Below are 22604 nucleotides of genomic sequence, written 5' to 3'. Positions count from 1 at the left end.
ACTTTTGTCCATTGTTAACACCTTAATTCTTACTTCAAACAAACAAATAAACAACAATTAACAGGAAACTTGCAAATTTCGCTTCTTTTCAGTTTGAAAGTAGAAAATATCCATTCTCTTATCAGTTCTTTAGCCTTAAATGTTTAAATTGTTCGTGGAGCTTTTCACGAATAAACTCGTAAAATTCATATTCCATAGTGAGGTTTTTCTTTAAGATTCTCTTTACTTCTTCAGAGACCATCTTCTTCCTCGAATTCCTGTTTTGGATTTCTGCTATGGAATAAAAACAAACAAAGTCAAACAACAGACTCGTAGAAAAATAAATAATCTGACACCTTTTTCAATGGATTTATCATTTTAAATCCATATTTATTAATATATAACACATACAAAAGTATGCCGTGAGAAAACACCATAATATTGTAAACTTCAAACTACTTAATAGTTTTTAACCGATTAACATTAGTGCTGTGTGTTTGGTAAATATGTGTTTACGTTTTTTAACATAATATAACATAATTATGTTAACATAATACATACAGACTATCTTGAAGTTGAGAACCATAACATTTAGAAACAGAAATAATTGTTATAAAAACTGGGTACACTAGAAATTCAGTGAAATCAATATTCATTCATAATTATAATCAGTCTGTGGGAAGACATGCTTCTGAAGTATTCACCATCAACCACCAACTCTTTTACCAACGAATTGTGGGATTGATCGATACTTATGTGAAATATGCTCGACTTCTTCCAGCGTTCTCAGTTTAGTTGCGTTAGTTTGAGAATAAAGAAAATCTAAGTTAATTGGTTTGTTTTGAATTTCGCGCAAAGTTACACGAGGGCTATTTGCGCTAGCCATCCCTAATTTAGCAGTGTCAGGCTAGAGGGAAGGCAACTAGTCATCACCACCCATCGTCAACTCTTGGGTTACTCTGTTACCAACGAATATTGGGATTGACTGTCATATTATAACGCCCCCACGGCTAAAAGGGCGAGCATGTTTGGTGTGACATGGGATTCGAACCTGCAACCCTCAAATTACGAGGCGAGTGCCTTAACCATCTGGCCATGCCAGGCCATCAACGTTAATAGCACAAGCCAAGCTTTTTAATAACCGAATAAAACCATTCGAAAAAACTTGAAGTAATTGTTGCAACTTGGAACCCAGAAGCATTAATTAAAGTTAAGAACAAATTTTAAACACAAAATATCATAATTTATTATAATAATTTAATTTTAAATTGAAATTAAAATTTATTATGCACGTACTACACTGTAATAAACTAGTAAAAACAATCTTTAAAATACACCATCATCCAACACTTCTATCTCCTGAGAATAGATCGAAATGAGCAAGTGCTCTTTTAGTGCATTTCAAAACAATAATTCGTCGTAAATTCTTAAACAACATTAAGTGACTCGAAAACTGAAACAGGTTTGTTATCTGAAGAGTCTATTTGAAGCTAAGCACAAAGCTACACAATCTATTATCTGTACTCTGTCTACCACGGGTATCGAAACCCGGTTTCAAGCAGTGTGAGTTAACTGTGACGCTGGAGGGACTTTTTGAAGAGAAACCGGTATAGTCTAGTTCTGTTAATTAAAAATTGGCTACTGATTTTTTCTAATGCAAACAAAAAAGTAGTGAAATGATGGATCAAAACTGATAAAAATGTTGATTGGCTGGCACATTATAATCCCCTCACGGCTGAAGAACGAGCATGTTTGGAGCGACAGGGATTCAAATGCGCGACTCTCAGATTACGAGTGGAGCGCCCTAACCACCTGGGATACACTATATATAAAGAATTACGTTTAAGTGTACGTAAGGAAGAAATACGTGGATACAAATTACCTACCTTTAAGGGTGTGTCATGTATAAAAGACTGTTTAGTGTAAATATTATTAATTAATTAATTTTGTGAGTGAATATTTCATGACTGTTTAGTATTTTTTTCATAACAAGAGAATTAAAAGCAGTTATTTTAAAAGCGATAGTTATGACAAGTTTAAGTTTGATTTCGTAAATCGGTTATAACCGGATGTTGTATAAATGATTTGCTGATGTTTAGGTCATCGAAAGCCGCGTGCAATCCACTGGTGTCAACGATATAGAAATTTCTAGAAGGCCTAAGTCATGTAGACATTTAAATAGTTGCGACCAGACGAGCAATAAGAGAGAGAGTAAAAAATAAAGTCACTGGAAAGGAAAGTTTGGTGAGAGAAAAGTTAGAAAACGCAAAGTTAATCGCCGTCGGAGCGATAGGCCTAATGGTTGATATGTTAGAGTGAGATTAATAGTTTGAAGGAAATAAAGATACTAGTTTGTTTGTCAAGGGGCGTTCCAAACTAACTGAACCCGCCTGACAAAAGGCAGGAGATTCTTGGAAATAGAAAAAAGGAAGCAGATGATTTTTGAAGCACAGAATACCATCAGAGTAACTTAACGACAATAACCGCTATTGCAATGGAGATAAATGGAAAAAAGTTCGGCCTGTCAATTGAATTCTAAAGCAATTGAATAGGCGTAAGTGGACCTTTGACAAAAAGAAGAGAACTGTGCAGTATTTAAGATACAACTATGACCTTGAAAGTGTAATGAATTTTGTATAAACGCTCAACTTGTTTCTAATATATATATTTATATAATTTTAAAAAGAGGTGGCATTTTTGCTCTTCGTTTATTGTGGAATTTATCGTCAGCAAATCACTGACACCCACTGTAGAGGAACCCTTAGCCCAACATATTCATAAACTTATATTAATATATATATATATATAAACATTGACAGGGTATATTAAGAATAAATATGTTGTATAGAAACGAATTACTTACATTTAAGAGTGTATAAAGAAAAAATTCCCTTGAAAAAATGGGGTATGTAACCTTCTAGTACCTCCAACGTTTTATTCATTTCTTCTAAAACACCGACAACAGTGTAATATCTCTGGACGTTCATCTTAGCTCTTTGTAATGCTGCGTTATTATTCAACATACTGAAAGTAAAAAAAAAATGTTTCTCAGATTCTACAACTTTAATATTTCAGTCAGATGGTGAAACAACAAATGATTTATGTATGTAGTGTTACAACCACTACTGTTTGTCGTATCCCAGTTGGTCTGAATCGCTCTGGATATCGTCCATAAAAGATATGATTATTACAATATTATTATGCGCTCTTCTAATTTTTTAAAGGGATCAGATAAAGAAAGTAGTGCTTAGAAATGTGATTAGTCTAATACTAAAGTCTTCTAATATGTGTAATTTAAAACGCGAAAATAAGCGCGAAGCATGTTTGTGATGATTCGGTTAAACTTTATTACGAAGTTCAACTGGTTCTTTTCCATAGGTTTTTCCTTCCTCATCAACTGTATATATCTGACGTCACTGTTGAACGAACGTTAAAGACATAAGAGGGGGTGAACACCTACTTTTATGTATCTCTTCGTAGGGGCCTAAGTTTTTATTTATTTTTTAATTTAGCGCAAGGTTACACGAGGGCTATTTGCGCTAATCGTCCCTAATTTAGCAGTGTAAGACTAGAGGGAAGGCAACTAGTCATCATCACACACCGCTAAATCTTGGGCTGTTCTTTTACCAACAAATAGTGGGATTTACTGTAACATTATGACACCCACATGGCTGGAAGACTGTGTATGTTTGGTGAGGCGGGGATTTGAACCTGGGACCATAATATTACCAGTCAAGCGCCTTAACTGATCATGCCGGTCCGGGCCTAAGGGTATAAGAAAGTTTGGTGACAATCTGTTCAACGGTTCGCCAATTATAAGCGGATATATGTTTTGCCAAATCACGGATACATAAAGGGTCGAAGCTAATATAACATAGTTTGGTTTAGAAAAAAAAATCGTAAACGATATTTGATTAAGTTCCTACACCATCAGTCAAAGTGTTAGACGCCCATAAACAGGTCTACAGAGTTTCAAGTTTTCATCTAAGTTAAAAACTAAGTTGAGAAAAAATGATAAAAGTTCAGAAGTGTTTCACTCGTGGAATTAATTAATTAATTAATTAACTCATCTTTCCCGAAAACTGTTGAACCTCCAGACTTTTAATATTTTGAATAGATTAATAATTTATGAATAAATTATTTCTATGATGCATTCTGATTACATTCACTTCTTCCAGTCAGAGCCGCCATTTAAACAGAAAATAGACGGTTTATCATGTTTCCAAAGTAAACAGAGTTAAGGCAAAACTTAAGAATCATTTAATTATGGGCCCGGTATGGCCAGGTGGGTTAAAGCGTTCGACTCGTAATCTTAGGGTTGCTGGTTCGAATTCCAGTCATACCAAACATACTCGTCGTTTTAGCCGTGGGGACGTTATAATATGACGGTCAATCCCACTATTCGTTGCTAAAAGAGTAGCACAAGAGTTGGCGGTGGGTGGTAATGACTAGCTGCCTTCTCTCTAGTCTTACACTGTTAAATTAGGGACAGCTAGCGCAGATAGCCCTTGAATAGCTTTGTGCGAAATTCAAAACAAACCAAATCATTTAATTGGTATTAATCTATTTTTTTCAGAAAAATTGCACTATTGCGTGCTAAGAGTAAAAAAAAACGCAAGTTACATTTTAAGCTACAATGAAAGGTAAATTTTTTATCAACTGAATAATTTTGGAGCTTCTAAATAAAATGGTGATATGGCTAAAATAGCACTGTATTAAAAAACCCTGGTGATGGTAACTATGTTATGGAAACTAATCGAGTGAAACAAATAATAAAGAGTTTATTTTGCATTGCTTGGTTTGTTTAAATTTTGTGCATAGCTACACGAGGGCTATTTGCGCTAGCCGTCCCTAATTTTGCAGTGTAAGACTGGAGGGAAGGCTAGTCATCATCACCCACCGCCAACTCTTGAGCTACTCTTTTACCAACGAATAGTGGGATTGACCGTCATATTATAACGTCCTCACGACTGAAAGGACGAGCATGTTTGGTGTGACGAGGATTCGAATCCGCGACCCTCGGATTGCGAGTCGAGGACATTCACTTTTTTATATGCAAAAACGGCTCGTTTGGGCTGTGAACCTGACGATGACCGAAGAAGGTCGAAACGTTGTTCGCTCTTTTATGTAAAGTGTTTTCTCAGCCCAAACGAGCCGTTTTTGCATATAAATTTCTCAACAAGTGGGTTTCTCGTCATCACTGAGGACATTCACTGTTTCTTTATTTAGTACAAGGAACTGATTTGTTTGTTTCTTTTGAATTTCGCACAAAGCTACTCGAGGGCTATCTGCGCTAGCCGTCCCTAATTTACCAGTGTAAGACTAGAGAGAAGGCAGCTAGTCATCACCACCCACCGCCAACTCTTGAGCTACTCTTTTATCGATGAATAGTGGAATTGATCGTTATATTATAACGTTCCCACGGCTGAAAGGGCGAGCATGTTTGGTATGATGGAGATTTGAATCAGCAACCCTAAGATTATGAGTCGAGGGTCTTAACCATCTGGCCATGCCGAGTATCTTGCATTGTACCCAAAACGTTGCGTTTTACTCTTAATACAGGTTCTAATTTGGTTGAAATATATTGTCTCTTGAAGATTCTTGGAAATGAATCAGCAATACTTTACTAGTTACGTAACTCACGTGCATTCCTCCTCGTGGCCACAGAAGTAAGGAATAGCTAGGTCGTAAGGCTTCCCAGTTATAAATGAGCATTCGGGATCAGCCGAACGGACACATTCCTCAAAATCCTAAAAAAAAAAAAACACATAGTAAACGATGGTTTTGTTTTAGCGTTATATTAAAAATGAGATTCTGTGTTTACTTAAAGATGAAATTTCAATTGTTTTATATCGGTCATCAGAAAACAAAATGAAACAAACCTGTTTCTATTACGGCACTATTTAGAAAATATTAACCCCATTCTATTACAACAACATTTTGACAATATTAACTCTATTACTTATGATTATATTATCATCATAGCTAATGGTTAAAATGGTTAAAAATAATTAACTTTAGAAACTTCTTGGTTCTAATGTAGAAGATCCCCAAATGCTTTTGTGGTGAGTTTGAACGCGTATAATGCTAACAACCAAGATTCGATACCCCTGGTGGTTATAGCAGAAAACTCATTGCGTAGTTTTCTTCTTAATAATAACCGAACTAATGTGCAGTTTTCATACCGATCCAAAAATAATCGACTCGTAATCTGAGGGTCGCGGGTTCGCATCCCCGTCGCGCCAAACATGCTCGCCCTTTCAGCCGTGGGGGCGTTATAATGTGACGGTCAATCCCACTATTCGTTGGTAAAATAGTAGCCCAAGAGTTGGCGGTGGGTGGTGATGACTAGCTGCCTTCCCTCTAGTCTTACACTGCTAAATTAGGGACGGCTAGCACAGATAGCCATCGAGTAGCTTTGTGCGAAATTCAAAAACAAACAAACAAACAAACATAATCCAACATACTTTACATTTGGCACTCGAGGCTAGATTTTTGTTTGTAATTAAACACAAAGCTACACGATCTGCCCATCAAAGGGATCAAAACCCAGTTCCTCGTGTTGTTAGTCTGCAGACATAGCGCTATGCCACTGGGGGGGGGGAGCGATATTAGATAGCAATACGTTCGTGTTGAGCAGATAAGCCTTAAATGAGTTTATATATCTAAAGAGCTAAGTAGATTTCATTATATATCTAAAGAGCTAAGTAGATTTCATTATATATATAAAGAGCTAAGTAGATTTCATTGGTGTCGTGATTTACTGTAGAATCGTCAACAATCTCTTTCTTGCTTAAACAACCAACATCTTAAACAATACTGAAATATCGGCGGCATGTTTCTATGTTGAACGTATATATATATATATATATATACGGTTCGGAACGACTATACTTAAAGGCAACAATTTTTGTACCAACGAATAATGGGATTGACCGTAACATTATAATGCCCTCACGGCTGAAAGAGTGAGCAAGTTTGGTGTGGCGGGGATTCGAACCCATGGCCCTCGGATTACGAGTCGAGTGCTTTAACCAGCTGGTGATGCCGGGTCCGTGAATGTCGAAACATTCAGTTCTTCACTGGTGTAAGCCTGTGCCTTTATCAGGGGATCCAATTATAATCCATTTTTCTCAACAAATGAACTGCAATCAAACAGGCTATTATCACAACAAAAAATAGAAAGGGACTGAAAATAAAGTGGACACCCAGAATATCCTCTTCTGTGATTTGCCCGAGATAAAACTGTGATTAAAAAAAAACGTACCCGAGTTAATTTGGGCAGATAATTTCTCGTCATGGTTCTAATTGTTTGCTCGAATTTTTCATGTTATCATGTATTACGATAGGCTATCAAAAAGTGAAATAAAAACTGTGTTTTGAGTTCGTTCCAAAACGAAAAAAACAAAAAGGCTTAACAAGGAAGGAGTTGACCTGGAAATGTCAGACTCTCGTTGTTGTCCCACATATCGACTTTAATGTAATTGTTTTCCCTAATATAATTGAGAATATTTGTGTTCGTATCCATTCTTGAACGATGGGTCAGAGCAGATTCTGTTGAATGAATAAACACGTGCAAAGTTAACAAAATTATTAAAGAAATTCATCACGAGGTCATACTAGAAGAAATAAAACTCGGTTATCTCACCTTTTTAAGCCATTGTGTTTTAGAAATGTTTACTTTTCCAGCCGCTTTTAGCTCTTCGAAAACTGGAATACCGGGAACTCTCCAGAAGAAGAATCGGGAAATAACCTTCTCCACAGGGTCCCGCATAGTGTTTATGTAAATCGGGTTAGGGTGGTTAAATCTGAGGGGATAAATGCATTTTATGTTTGTTTTTGAATTTCGCGTAAAGCTACACGAAAGCTACTTGTGCTTGCCGTGCCTAACTTAGTAGTGTAAGACAAGAGGGAAGGCAGCTAGTCATCATCACCCACCGCCAACTCTTGGGCTACTCTTTTACCAACGAATAGTGGGATTGACCATTACATTATAATGCCCCCACGGCTGAAATGGCTGGCATGTTTGGTGCAATGGAGATTCGAACCCGCGATCCTCAGATTAGCCTTAACCCATCTGGCCATGCCGGGGCCTGAAATAATAGTAAATAGAATAAAGCGATCGTCTAAAACATATTTAAAAGACATTTTCAGTGACAGTAATTACGTTAAATATTTGTTATAGGAACATACCAGTGTTTAGTTAATAAAAGGTTTTGGAATGGAAAATACGCCTTGTACGCCTTGCAAAGGGAATTATTATTTTCTTTTTGAGAATAATGTATTTTTTTTAAATACAGTAATGTGAAACTTCTGCACAAAATTCTGGTTTTGAAACTAATATATGGTTATTTTACTGTGTACTTGCTATGTCTTGAGTCTGTAGTATCACATATGACTTGTAAGCAATCTAACCTAAATGTTATGTAATTGGAACCAGTCTAACCTAAATGTTATGTAATTGTCACCACTTTAACCTAAATGTTATGTAATTGGAACCAGTCTAACCTAAATGTTATGTAATTGGAACCACTTTAACCTAAATGTTATGTAATTGTAACCAGTCTAACCTAAATGTCATGTAATTGTAACCAGTCTAAATTAAATGTTATGTAATTGTAACCAGTTTAACCTGAATGTTATGTAATTTTAACCAGTCTGACCTAAATGTTATGTAATTGTAACCAGTCTAATTTGAATGTTATGTAATTTGTGCATACTTTGTGCTAGTGTATTAAAACTACGGCAAAATACTAAAACAGATATTTGTCAGGAACTGATCCTCATAAATTCGAATTTGTGGTTTAAATGTATAATAAGCCATGTTAAAGAATAAAGTTCAGAAAAGCTTAGGTTGTTTTATTGATAATGTATTTGCAGTGTGTAAAGATAAACGTTCACATCATAAGTGTATACGTTCACATCATAAGTGAATACGTTCACATTATAAATGTATGTATCAACATCTTATTACTGCTTCGCTATTGGCTGGGCCCGGCATGACCAGGTGGTTAAGGCGCCCGACTCGTAATCCGAGGGTTGCGAGTTCGAATCCCCATCATACCAAACATGCTTGCCCTTTCAGCCGTGGGGGCGTTATAATGTGACGGTCAATCCCACTATTCTTTAGTAAAAGAGTAGTCCAAGAGTTGGCGGTGGATGGTGCCTTCCCTCTAGTCTTACCCTGTTAAATTAGGAACGGCTAGCACATATAGCCCTCGAGTAGCTTTGCGCGAAATTCAAACCAAACCCATGGGTTGACATTTTTCCACACATATATTTGCATATTTTTCAGTTTCACCCTTCACATTTCAGTTTTTTCAATGCATATTCTATTTTTATCAGTATAATTAATGATCTGGCTTTTTTGTAATGTTTAAGTCCTAATCACTGTTAAAACGTGGGAAACGGATGTTGTGTGGGTGACCATAATGGGTCTAAATTGTTGTGAATTAATTGCACTATTATTCACACTTCAAAGTGTGACGTAACTTAAACAACAAAAATATAGAGTTCCCGTATGTTATTGTGGAGCCGTTCCTAGCATGGCTTAAATGTTCAACAATTACTTTTCACAGTGAGTGATGTAAGTAACTCAGGGTTATGGTTGTGACTTGACTCAGGAGCAGTGATAGATTTAAGGTTTTGTGAGCCCAGAGGCTAATAACGTTTGTGGGCACTACATCCCATGTAATTTTACGTTAAATGCAATTATCAATGGGCCTCCATTAAGACCATGTGCCCTGGGACTGAGATCCCTCTAGCCCTTATCGAAATTCGTCAATGATCAGGACTGTAACACAATTAATCTTTTTAAAGTCCATGTAATAGTTTAAATTGATAAATTAACTTTTCCCGTCACTGGGCCCCCCGCTAGTACAGCGGTATGTCTCCGGATTTACAACGCTAAAATCAGGGGTTCGATTCCCCTTGGATTGGCTGAGCAGATAGCCCTTTGTGGCTTTGCTATAAGTAAAACACGAAACACACCCGTCACTGGAAACGGGAACTTTTTCTTGCTACAATATAATCAAGACATGATAAAAACATAAAGTACTCTTTCAAATAAAACTGTAAGGAAAATGACTTTCCAAAAAGGAACTAAAGTGTGAATGTTTGATAAACAAAGATATATCAAACAATAACAGCTGTTTGAGAAATACCATCGCATATTGCTAATTCATAAAAATTATGGCCCAGCATGGCCAGGTGGATTAGGCACTCGATTCGTAATCCGAGGGTCCCGAGTTCGAATCCCCGTTACACCAAATATGCTCGACCTTTCAGCCGTGGGGGCGTTATAATGTTACATTCAATCTCATTATTCGTTGGTAAAAGTGTTGGCAGTGGGTGGTGATGCCTTCCCTCTAGTCTTACACTGCTATATTAGGGACGGCTAGCGCAGATAGCCCTCGTGTAGCCTTGCGCGAAATTCAAAAACAATTCCAAAACAAACATAAAAATTTAAATGTTGATCTGGTTTAATTTAACATGACATTAATATCAACAACTATTTGGAGAATATTTTGATCGTTTTATATTCAACAATGATTGTGTTATTTATCTAGTAAAATTAGCCCATGGTTATAGAAACAATGGTCCTAAACTTGCTGGAAGAAATTCGTGAAGTAAACGTGTCTGTCGTAAGCGAAAGGAGGCTTATTTCTCATCACATCAAGGACGAAGGCCCTCTGTAAATAAAATATTGAAAACAATGGTCGATGAATGGTCGGCATATTAATGAAATAAACTTTATTATAGCAACAGCTAAAATAGTCTGACCACAACGTACATGTAAAGTGTTATCAACTTCAACTTGAAAACTACGACACAAATAATACATTTCCTGTTACTCCAAGGCACTTGGAGTGTTAATATGTGTTACTATTTCATTTTTGTGTAAATTCACGAAATTTAAAACTTAGGACTGAAACAACCTTTGATTTGAAATGATTAACGTGAAGTAAAAAAGTTAAAGATAACGTGATATAACATCGTGGTCTTATCAAGTAAAGCGCAGACGCAAATATAAGAAAGTGTTAATATTAGATGTTTTACATAACTTTGAATCGTTTGTAGAGAAACCCTATACTTATACAAAAGTTTCTATCGTGTTTTTAAAGTCCAGAATAGGCAGTGACGTAACACCAATAATATATGATATTTTACCATCCAAATAATATTAAAAGTTCTGTGCAGATTTGCCTCTCAGTGGAACAGCGTAAGCCTACAGATTTACAACTCTAAAATATGAGATTCGATTTTCTACTGTTGTCACAGCAGAAAGCCCATTGTGGCATTGCTCTATAATAAACAACATTAACAAACAAACAAAAAACACTTACAGTTTGAAGCCGTTAGCAACAATTTGGAGAATATCTGTTATCTTGAGTAAATTAGTTTCCAAACTATAACTCGCAACTTTCTAACTGTCTTAAGTACACTAAAATAGAACGTTCGATAAGCAAGTCCTTTGTTGTTAGGATTAATACACAAGCGTCGTTTCCTTATTTCTTATTATGACTGTCCCCAGTTGTGTAGTCATGCGCAGTGGAGAGATACGTATGTCAAGGTGTCTGTTAGAATTTAGTACAACGTCAAACATATATATGCACAGAAGTTGTTAAAATTCACAAACTATATGTAGGTCACATACACTGTGTGTTTTTTTACTTTTATATTAATTGCTGAAAAGCTTGTTTGTTTGTTTTTGAATTTCGCGCAAAGCTACTCGAGGGCTATCTGCGCTAGCCGTCCCTAATTTAGCAGTGTAAGACTAGAGGGAAGGCAGCTAGTCATCATCACCCACCGCCAACTCTTGGGCTACGCTTTTACCAACGAAAAGTGGGATTGACCGTCACATTATAACGCCCCCACGGCTGAAAGGGCGATCATGTTTGGCGCGACGGAGATGCGAACCCGCGACCCTCAGATTACGACTCGCATGCCTTAACACGCTTGGCCATGCCGGGCCACCAGTAAGTTTATGAACTTACAACGCTAAAATTTGGGGTTTGATCCCTTGCGCTGAACACAGCAAATAGAGCAATGTGGTTTTGCTAAATCAAGCAAGCATATTTATAGATTTGGAGTTAGGCTATAGTATGCAGTTAGCAGGGAATTTATCAAACTGTATTTCATAAGTTTGGAGCAAAGCGATAGTTATGTAGTTATAGTTTTATTATTGTATGTTCTGAGAAAGTTTGCTTGTTTAAAAGTTTCAGTAATTACTGAGTTTTTCTTTAAAGATTAGATTGTTTTAAATACTGTTATAAGTTAAAAATACGTAGATACTTCTGTAGCGCTTTGGAGTACTAAATACAAGTTCTTCTGATACAGGACCCAGATTTTCGCTAAAATGAAATCCAGGTTGGAAATTGTAGGTCTACAACGAAGTAACAAATGAGCTATTTTAATAATAACTGAATTTGAAAAAATGTTAAATTGAACTACGAATTAAGACGTTCCGGGTGGTGACATACGCACTCTTTACATGTCAACGAATAGTGGGATTGACTGTAACCTTATAACGCCCCCCACGGCTGAAAAGGCGAGCATGTTTGGTGTGACGGGGATTCGAACCTGCGAAGTAAATTAGGTAATTACGAGGGCTGTTCAAAAAATACGCGGACTGACGTCATAAAACAAAATGTACTTTATTTAGAAGTTACAGGTCTGGGACCCCTTCAAAGTACTCTCCTCCCCAACGCACACACTTATCCCAACGGTGGTTCCACTTGTTGAAACAGTTCTGGTACGCTTCTTTTGTAATGTCCTCTTGCATTTGCCTTAATCTCGGGAATCGTCTCAAATATTCTTCCTTTCAAGGGTCTTTTTAGTTTGGGGAACAAGAAAACATCGCAAGGAGCAAGTTCAGGTGAGTAGGGGGGTGGAGAAGAACAGTGATCGAGTGTTTGGCCAAAAACTCACGTGTTCTGAGGCACAAATTTCGCAGCAACGCGGTGCATCTTCAATTTTTCGTCAAAATCTCGTAACGAGATACAACTGATATCCCACACTCTTCAGCAAGCTCCCTGACAGTCAGACGTCGATTTGCCCGCACCAGGGTGTTGATTTTGTCGACGTGTGGGTCGTCAGTTGACGTGGAAGGACGTCCAGGACGCTCATCATCTTCAATGGACTGTCGACCATCCTTAAAACGTTCATGCCACTTGAAACATGCCGTACGATTCATAGCAACATCACCGTAAGCCGTGTTAAGCATAGCAAAAAGTTTCAGTCGCAGATTTTCCAAGTTTAACACAAAATTTCACAGCAAGTCGTTGCTCCTTCAGGTCATTCATTCTGAAATCCGCCAAACGAAAAAATCGCACTTCACTTAAAACCGCGTGGCTAATAGACAAATGAAGATATCTGCAATCGGGAAATGGCGTCGTAATCAGCTGATCTGTGCAAACCTAGCGACACCAAGCGGATGCCCCTGGAACCAACTGGAGCCGCGCAATTCAAACAGTCCGCGTATTTTTTGAACAGACCTCGTATTTTCCTATTGTAAAGTTGCTACAACATTTGCACCTATCTGTAATTCATTTTTAACTTCACGCTCCAAGATGAACCTACTCATGTAATGTGTAATAGGCATTTTGTACGAATTGAAACTAAAACGAATTGGTTGTCTTACACGTTGCCTTCTGGTATTAACACATCGTAATTTACTCCTACAAAACAAAACGACACGTGGTTTGGCAATCAGTTAAGCACGTGTAACAGTTCCTACCTCTATCTTTCGTAAAAGGCAATAAGTCTATGACCACAGTATTTGAAATGGTTTGAAAAAAATGTGTGTTTGAAATTACTTAGGTGTTTAACATTTTCTGAGCAAATCTAATTTCTAAGATTTTAAATAAAATTTATTGTAACATTTTGTTTCAGGATTTGAACGTTCGGAAACTGGCCTGGCATGGTCAGGTGGTTAGGGGGCTTGACTCGCAATCTCAGGGTTGCGGCTTCGAATCCCCATCACACAAAACCTGTTCGTCCTTTCAGCCGTAGGGTCGTTATAACATTATTGTCAACACCTCTATTCGTTGGTAGAATAGTAGCTCAAAAGTTGGCGGTGGGTGGTGATGATCAGTTGCCTTCCCTCTAGTTTTACACTGCTAAAGTAGGTACGGCTAGCGCAGATAGCTCATGTTCAGCTTTGCGCAAAAGTTGAAAAGAAACAAAAAATTTGAACATAAAATATAATTACATGTATTTCGTAAGCAGAAGTGTACAAAGTCCATATAAACACGAGCTGCAACAGCGTAGAGAAAATAAAATTCTTTGTTCGTTACCTGTTCGTCTTTAGTGAGCTGTCGCTTGTTGAAAACTGAAGATCTGTGGTGGTCAAAGTGGTTGAGGTGAGACAACTTAGAAATAAACACAGTCATAGCCTCACTGCCAGACTTGGGGACGCGATTATACATCAGGATGCGGCGATCTGTCTCCTTGATCCCTATATGAACAGAAAAAAAGGGAAGCTGCTCCAAAGACAAAGAGGCAACATGTCCACACTCAAGTTCAACCACTCGCTCTCTCACACCACCCATTTTTTATGATTGTTAAACATGTTTAAACACCAGGGAGACAAGCGATGTTTATTAAATGCATGTGATGAACTTGTTATGAACAGAGAAACTGTTTATAAAACTGTAACATTTAGTTAGAAGCGGACAACGCTTTTAAACAAACACTTAGTGGAAGTTGGTTAGACATAATGATGTAAGCATATAAGAGAGAATAAGCGTGAAGAATTTCGTTTGTTTGGTTCATTATGGTATATATGCTATTCTTGAATTTTGTACGGTATATATTATAAAATAAATAAATAGCTAAAATCTTATTACAATAGACAATGTCCTCCAACAGCCTTATTAAATTACGTTCTTACCAATGCTGAAAACTGATTGAGTAGTCTTAGCAGTTCTTACATCACAGAAACTGTTCATGTCGTTAGGGTTAAGAAGATTATGAATGATCTTTAGGTATTGGTTTCGGTTCTGACAATGGTATGATTAAAACTGTCGAGAAACGTTTTAGTATTTGTTTGTTTGTTTGGAATTTCGCGCAAAGCTACTCGAGGGCTATCTGCGCTAGTCGTCCCTGATTTAGCAGTTTAAGACCAGAGGGAAGGCAGCTAGTCATCATCACCCACCGCCAACTCTTGGGCTACTCTTTTACCAACGAATAGTGGGATTAACCGTAACATTATAACGCCCCCACGGCTAGGAGGGCGAGCATGTTTGGTGCGACCGGATTCGAACCCGCGACCCTCGGATTACGAGTCGAACGTTTTAACGCGCTTGGCCATGCCGGGCCATACGTTCTAGTATTATTAATTAAGGGACGATCACTTTCGATGCTCCTCTTGACATCAAATGGAGACTTAGAAACTGTTGATTTCATGATAGGCTTTCCTACGTTACAGAAATAAAATATATTTGTAATTCTTCTCACAGAGTGTACCTCCCCTCCCCAGTGGCACAGATATATGTCTGTGGATTGACAGCCCTAGAAACGAGGTTTCGATACCCGTGGTGGGCGGAAAATAGATAGCCCATTGTACAACTATCAACGGTCTCTTAAAATATCCAATTCATAAGATTTAATAATAACACCATGTAACACAAATAACACTATGTAATACAAATAACACTATGTAATTTCTTAATTACTTATGTTGTAAAAGTACAGAAAATGGCCATTATTCCCTTCAAACTTTGCGTTTGTGACCTGGATAATGAAATTTAAAAACTAACCTATTTTCTATGTAAAAACAGGCAAATTTGCACATTTTCATTCACATAAGGTTTGAATAAAACAACATATGAATCAAGATGTGCATGTATTTATACTAAAGTTATACAGAAATGTTTAGAAGTGAGTAGTTTTTCGAGATTTCTAACTGTAATGTAAATCACTTTCACGTTTCAGCCCCTAACTATAGTCTTTGTATTCCACTTTGTTAGACCAAGATCTCTGATCAAGTCATTGAGGTCTCTTTGGTTGGGGTAGTATGGGTTTCTCTCACCAGCTGCACCTCTGAAATTGTAATCTGGATCTTCAATGTCTACCTCCTCTTCTGAGTTGCTGCTTTCTCTCTGGCAGAATGGGTACATGGAGCTCAGGGCAGTTTGGAGGTGGGGCAATGGATGATGGAAGGTCCAGATACATGATAACAGATGTATTCTTGCCAGCCCGACATTTGGAAGTGTCCACCATGCAAAAGTAGCAATTGTTTGAGTGGTCAGTGGGTTCATGCCAAATTCTTGGAATAGATAACTTTATAGCTCTCTTTTCCCCTCTGTACCATCCTGTAAAAGAACAAAATAAAATTGTTATTATGAAGAATAAATTTCTTTCATCCACAACTAATGTGTAAGAGGTTCATGCAAAATATTTTATATATGATACTTTTCTATACTATTGGAAATTTAAAAAAAGATATTTAAATTTTAAAGGGTATAAAATTTATATAATATAAGATCTTACTACTCAAGCAAGCAAAAATTGTCCGTCTTACCTTCTGGAGTTTTTTTGCAGTGCTCGCAGGTAAAATGAGGTGCCCAGGGTTTGTCTTGGTCACCGATAGGCATGCTGAAATATGCCTTGTAGGCTTCACATATTTTAGCAGACGCTGTCACAGAGTACTTTTTCACTGTTGTCTTGATAAATTGGCCACATATATAGCAGAATTTGTCTGGAGAATGCTTGCAACTTCTTGATGCCATCTGTGATAAAATCAGATCGGTCTATGTGTTCAATAAATTGCAATGGTGAGTGGTGAGCCCCTGTATATATATATTGCTATGGAAAGTTCTAGAAAATTCTGAAAGGTTCTTGAAAATTCTCATAAGTTCTACAACATTCTAGAAAGTAGTTGAAAATTCTTGTAAGTTCGAGAGAATTCTCTATCAGCTACTCAGCACTGAATCTACCTGGAATGTTCTGGAAAATGGGTAAATTTGAAAATTTCATTACCCAGGTCACAAAAGCAAAGTTTGAAGAGAAAATTAGGTCTTTTCCAATTATCTTAGGCATAAGCAATTGGGAAATAACACTTTCTGTCCAGGAACAAGAAAAAGTAAAAATTGTGTTGCATAATGTTATTAAAGAAGATATATCGTTTTTCGGGTCTCGATTTATATCGGTTAACCATTTTCTTTTTGCTGGAGCTCCCATATTGGTGGTTTTGGACCCATGGGGCTCAGAAAAATTGTTAAAATACTCAGTATCTTAAAAATGTATTTGATGGAAATGCCTCAATTAGAATAAATTGAGGGACCTTGTGTTGAGAAAGTTTAGGAAGCCTTGTCTTAATGCATGGTGAAACTTCTAATATACACTTATAACAAATTGCTAAAAATTTATGTTTCTAATTATACTGATAAAACAACAATAAGAATATAGTAAGGTTCTGAGAAAACTTAATAAATAGACCATGAATACGGTGCATCTGTTAAACAGTGTGTTAAATGTGTTTCGACAGATGTAATGACTTAAGCATTTATTGTGTTAAAGTTGTTTTGAGAGATGTAATGACTTAAATATTTATTCTGTTAAGTTGTTTTGACAGATGTAATTAATTAAATATTTATGGTGTTGTTTTGACAGATGTATGACTTAAATATTTATTGGGTTAAAGTTGTTTTAATAGACATAATGAATTAAATATTTGTTGTGTTAAGTTGTTTTGACAGATGTAATGACTTAAATCCCCGTCACACCAAACATACTCGCCCTTTCAGCCGTGGGGCATTGCAATGTGAGAGTCAATCCAACTTTTCGTTGGTGAAAGAGTAGCCCAGAAGTTAGCGGTGGGTGATGATGAATAGCTAGCTGCCTTCCCTCTAGTCTTATACTACTAAATTAGGAACAGCTAATACAGATAGCTCTTGTGTAGCTTTGCGCGTAATTAAAATGAAAACGAAAACCAAACCTTCTATAGAAATTACGTGACAAAATATATATGGAAGGGAAAAAGGGAGAAATGGTTACTTAAGAGTTACGCAATATTTTAATGATTATGTGGTTTATAAAAGTAGTTGCACAATATTTTAATAATTATATTGTTTCTAAATGTAGTTACGCAATATTTTAATGATTATATGGTTTCTAAATGTAGTTGCACAATATTTTAATGATTATATTGTTTCTAAATGTAGTTACGCAATATTTTAATGATTATATGGTTTCTAAATGTAGTTACGCAATATCTTAACGATTATGTGGTTTATAAAAGTAGTTACGCAATATTTTAATGATTATATGGTTTCTAAATGTAGTTACGCAATATTTTAATGATTATATGGTTTCTAAAAGTGGTTACGCAATATTTTAATGATTATATGGTTTCTAAATGTAGTTACGCAATATCTTAACGATTATGTGGTTTCTAAAAGTAGTTACACAATATTTTAATGATTATGGTTTCTAAATGTAGTTACGCAATATTTTAATGATTATATGGTTCCTAAATGTAGTTACGCAATATTTTAATGATTATATGGTTTCTAAATGTAGTTACGCAATATCTTAACGATTATGTGGTTTCTAAAAGTAGTTACGCAATATTTTAATGATTATATGGTTTCTAAATGTAGTTGCACAATATTTTAATGATTATATTGTTTCTAAATGTAGTTACGCAATATTTTAATGATTATATGGTTTCTAAATGTAGTTACGCAATATCTTAACGATTATGTGGTTTATAAAAGTAGTTACGCAATATTTTAATGATTATATGGTTTCTAAATGTAGTTACGCAATATTTTAATGATTATATGGTTTCTAAAAGTGGTTACGCAATATTTTAATGATTATATGGTTTCTAAATGTAGTTACGCAATATCTTAACGATTATGTGGTTTCTAAAAGTAGTTACACAATATTTTAATGATTATATGGTTTCTAAATGTAGTTACGCAATATTTTAATGATTATATGGTTCCTAAATGTAGTTACGCAATATTTTAATGATTATATGGTTTCTAAATGTAGTTACGCAATATCTTAACGATTATGTGGTTTCTAAAAGTAGTTACGCAATATTTTAATGATTATATGGTTTCTAAATGTAGTTAAGCAATATTTTAATGATTATATGGTTTCTAAATGTAGTTACGCAATATCTTAATGATTATATGGTTTCTAAATGTAGTTATGCAATATTTTAATGATTATATGGTTTCTGAATGTAGTTACGCAATATTTTAATGATTATATTGTTTCTAAAAGTAGTTACGCAATATTTTAATGATTATATGGTTTCTAAATGTAGTTACGCAATATTTTAATGATTATATGGTTTCTGAATGTAGTTACGCAATATTTTAATGATTATATGGTTTCTAAATGTAGTTACGCAATATCTTAACGATTATGTGGTTTCTAAAAGTAGTTACGCAATATTTTAATGATTATATGGTTTCTGAATGTAGTTACGCAATATTTTAATGATTATATGGTTTCTAAATGTAGTTACGCAATATCTTAACGATTATGTGGTTTCTAAATGTAGTTACGCAATATCTTAATGATTATATGGTTTCTAAATGCGTTTCGTGATAAATAACTTATTCTCTCGTAAAAGCACAAAATCTGGATTGATAAAAAGCCAACACTACATATTACCGGATAGTACATGTTAACAACGGAGTGGTTATACAGGAAACTTGGAGATAAAATGTTACTGAAACACTTTGTTGTAAAATCAAGTGAAGGTCAAATCCCGTTTATCATTTTTTTATTATTTTTTGGTGCGCGTGTGGCCTAGAAAACATTTTCGATCAAATAGTGGGGTTAGGCCGTCCTTATAGTGAATCCATAACCATACTGTTAGGGATCTCGGTAGCGGACCGGAAACCCTTGTCTTCACAGTCTGAGCATGGAAACCACAAGAAAAAGCTCGACTTAAGAAGAAATACATAAGTTTAAGTTTCCTAACGATTCTTTCTTAAACGATTTTAAAAATGAAATGCTACTTCTGCGCAGAAGAGATTGGTTTTTTTTAAAACGAAAGCAAACCTCACTGGATATAGTTCAGGGTTACTTACTGTATACAGGAAGTCTTCCGTCTGCGTTTGTTCCTGAGGTCTATTTCGCCAAGACCCAATTTTAAAGATTCGAACAAAATTTACTCCTTTCTCGCACAAAAATGCGATAAGGTTATTTATTTCTAAAAAGCATTAAAAACAACAACAAAGTGTTAAAGTTGAAGATGTCAGCAGAATGTTGACATGTCTGTCAATCACAACCTGATGCAGTTAGTCAGTGATGCATTGTACAGATAACTTCGGAAATCTAACAGGAAAAATATCGGTTAGAGCAGTAGAACACGTGACTAGGTTTAAGAAAACTATATCAATTATATGCATTCAAGAAGACATTTCTAAAAATAATGGAAACTCATAATTAGGTGTCAGCCAATTTTATGATATGGTCCTTCTTTTATTATGGAAACTTATAGTTAGGTGTCAGGCGGTATTTCTTTTATACTGGAAACTTATAGTTAGGTGTCAGGCAGTATTTCTTTTATACCGGAAACTTATAGTTAGGTGTCAGGGAGTATTTGTTTTATACTGGAAACTTATAGTTTGTTTGTTTGTTTTTTGGAATTTCCACAAAGCTACTCGAGGGCTATCTGTGCTAGCCGTCCCTAATTTAGCAGTGTAAGACTAGAGGGAAGGCAGCTAGTCATCACCACCCACCGCCAACTCTTGGGCTACTCTTTTACCAACGAATAGTGGGATTGACTGTCACGTTATAACGCCCCCACGGCTGGGAGGGCGAGCATGTTTGGTGTGACGGGGATTCGAACACGCAACCCTCGGATTACGAGTTGAGTGCCTGAACCACCTGGCCATGCCGGGCCGTACGAGTCTATATAAATTAAAAATGAGATATAGATATATATTTTTTTTTACATTTCGAGCCCAAAATATAAAATAAAACCGAAGCAGTAAAAAAAATCACCTTTAAAATTACCGTTATTTTGATCGATATATCTTAAAAGTCAAAGCGTTACCTGGACTAACGTGTTTCGCACTGTGTCGTTTTAGTTTCATCTCTCGCAGGTGGTTCGTTTTTTCATCTTGATTTTCTAACCTGGTTTGATTGTAAGGACTTTTCGAATCGGTGTTGACGCGTACGCTGCTATCAGTGTCTTTAGGACAACGGTGCTCGAAATCGTACAAAACTAAAACAATGGTAAAGGTGATGATACCAGAAATAAGAGCGCTTTTAATTAAACGAAATAACCTCATTTTAATTAGATTCCACTTATTTTCCTATAAAACTGTTCAAATTATCGCACGAATACTGCGTGAACGTTACTTCCGCCCTTTGTGTTCCGAGTCCGATTTCGTATAATGCTCGTAGTGAACTTAAATCACGCATGCGCGTAGCGATTTTTATATATATATATATATATATATATATATATATATACTTAAGGTATAACTTAAGTAATTAATTAATAAAAAATTATATTTTTGAAATATGACTCTTTGTTATTCTCGGTAATCTAAACTTAACTATATAACAACTGAATGTTAATAATTAAGGTATAGAAAAACACAAAACGATATATAACGTTGATTGAAACGTTATATTTTGACAGTTAAAAAGTCTAAATGTTTATACACTTAGCACGTTTTGTTTAAACATACTTTATGGCAATACCAGTGAGAATTAGGGTTAAGAATAAATATAAGTCAGGAACTTAACTAAATGTTTTATTTTGGGTTATATTTTCAATTCCGACCGAATGTACGAAAGTATTATAAATAAAGTTAAATAACTTAAAACTGAAACTTAGATGAATCTATCTATCTCTGGACAAAGAAGGACTACGATAAAACGTATATATACTTGATAGTGTAAAGAAACCATAAATAAATATATATTACCTATATGTATGAATGTATATGTAGAGGTGCTTTCTTTCAGGTACGCGATACATCTACCTTATCTTCCAATCAATGATACTGTATGTTGTTGTGTTGCTAAGCAACATTATAGAAATAAGGAAAGCCCTGTGTTCTCAGTTACGGTGTTTACTACAAAGGTGTTTAAAAGTCTTAAATAGTCCATTATTTATGATATTGTTCATCTGGATATTGTAGGACCTGTGAAAGCTTCAATATCATGGTACTACTAATAATTTCGCCCCCCGCTAGTACAGCGGTATGTCTCCGGATGTGCAACGATAAAATCAGGGGTGCGATTCCTCTCGGTAGGCTGAGCAGGTAGCCCGATGTGGCTTTTCTATAAGAAAAACGCACACTAATAATTTTCCAAGTGAAGTAAAATGATTTCAGCTGTTTATCTGTTTCATTACTGTATGATTGCGTTCTTTTAGATGACATCTGCACATATGTTTGCGCAATTGTTTTACATTACTGAGGCACGATCGAAGATACGTTATCGTACGTTTTGGTCTACTATATTTTGTTCTGTGCTTATGGAATTAAGGTCCTGATACTAACAGCCTGTCACTTTGATTGGTGTTTCTCAAATGAGTAACAATTTTGTTTGTTACTAGAAAAATTAAAATTGTATAAATTCGTGACATCAGCGGAAAATACGAACAGCGTGTTGAAGAGTCTGTGATTGTGCTG

The 22604-nt window shown here is 35.8% G+C and overlaps 1 protein-coding gene across 3 annotated transcripts; it reads right to left on the bottom strand.

Annotated features, from left to right (window-relative positions):
* Nucleotides 1-57: 57 nt before the first annotated feature.
* On the bottom strand, nucleotides 58-21354 carry LOC143224819 (uronyl 2-sulfotransferase homolog pip-like). 3 transcript variants are annotated; one of them, XM_076453158.1, is made up of 7 exons: nucleotides 21011-21354; nucleotides 14277-14437; nucleotides 10591-10670; nucleotides 7628-7787; nucleotides 5623-5729; nucleotides 2843-3003; nucleotides 58-273 (listed from the first exon to the last, which is right to left on the bottom strand). In XM_076453158.1, the coding sequence occupies exons 1-7, from the start codon at nucleotides 21246-21248 to the stop codon at nucleotides 122-124; spliced, it is 1059 nt and encodes a 352-aa protein (XP_076309273.1). In that variant the 5' UTR covers nucleotides 21249-21354; the 3' UTR covers nucleotides 58-121. The 3 variants fall into 3 exon arrangements, with proteins under 3 accessions (XP_076309273.1, XP_076309274.1, XP_076309275.1); XM_076453159.1 differs by having other exon boundaries at nucleotides 58-270; XM_076453160.1 differs by lacking the exon at nucleotides 2843-3003.
* Nucleotides 21355-22604: the final 1250 nt, after the last annotated feature.

This window comes from Tachypleus tridentatus, chromosome 9 (genome assembly GCF_004210375.1).
Source record: "Tachypleus tridentatus isolate NWPU-2018 chromosome 9, ASM421037v1, whole genome shotgun sequence".
In the NCBI taxonomy this organism is placed as follows: Eukaryota; Metazoa; Arthropoda; class Merostomata; order Xiphosura; family Limulidae; genus Tachypleus; species Tachypleus tridentatus.
The sequence above is the reverse complement of the archived record's forward strand: the minus strand, read 5'-3'. Positions and strand labels throughout refer to the sequence as shown.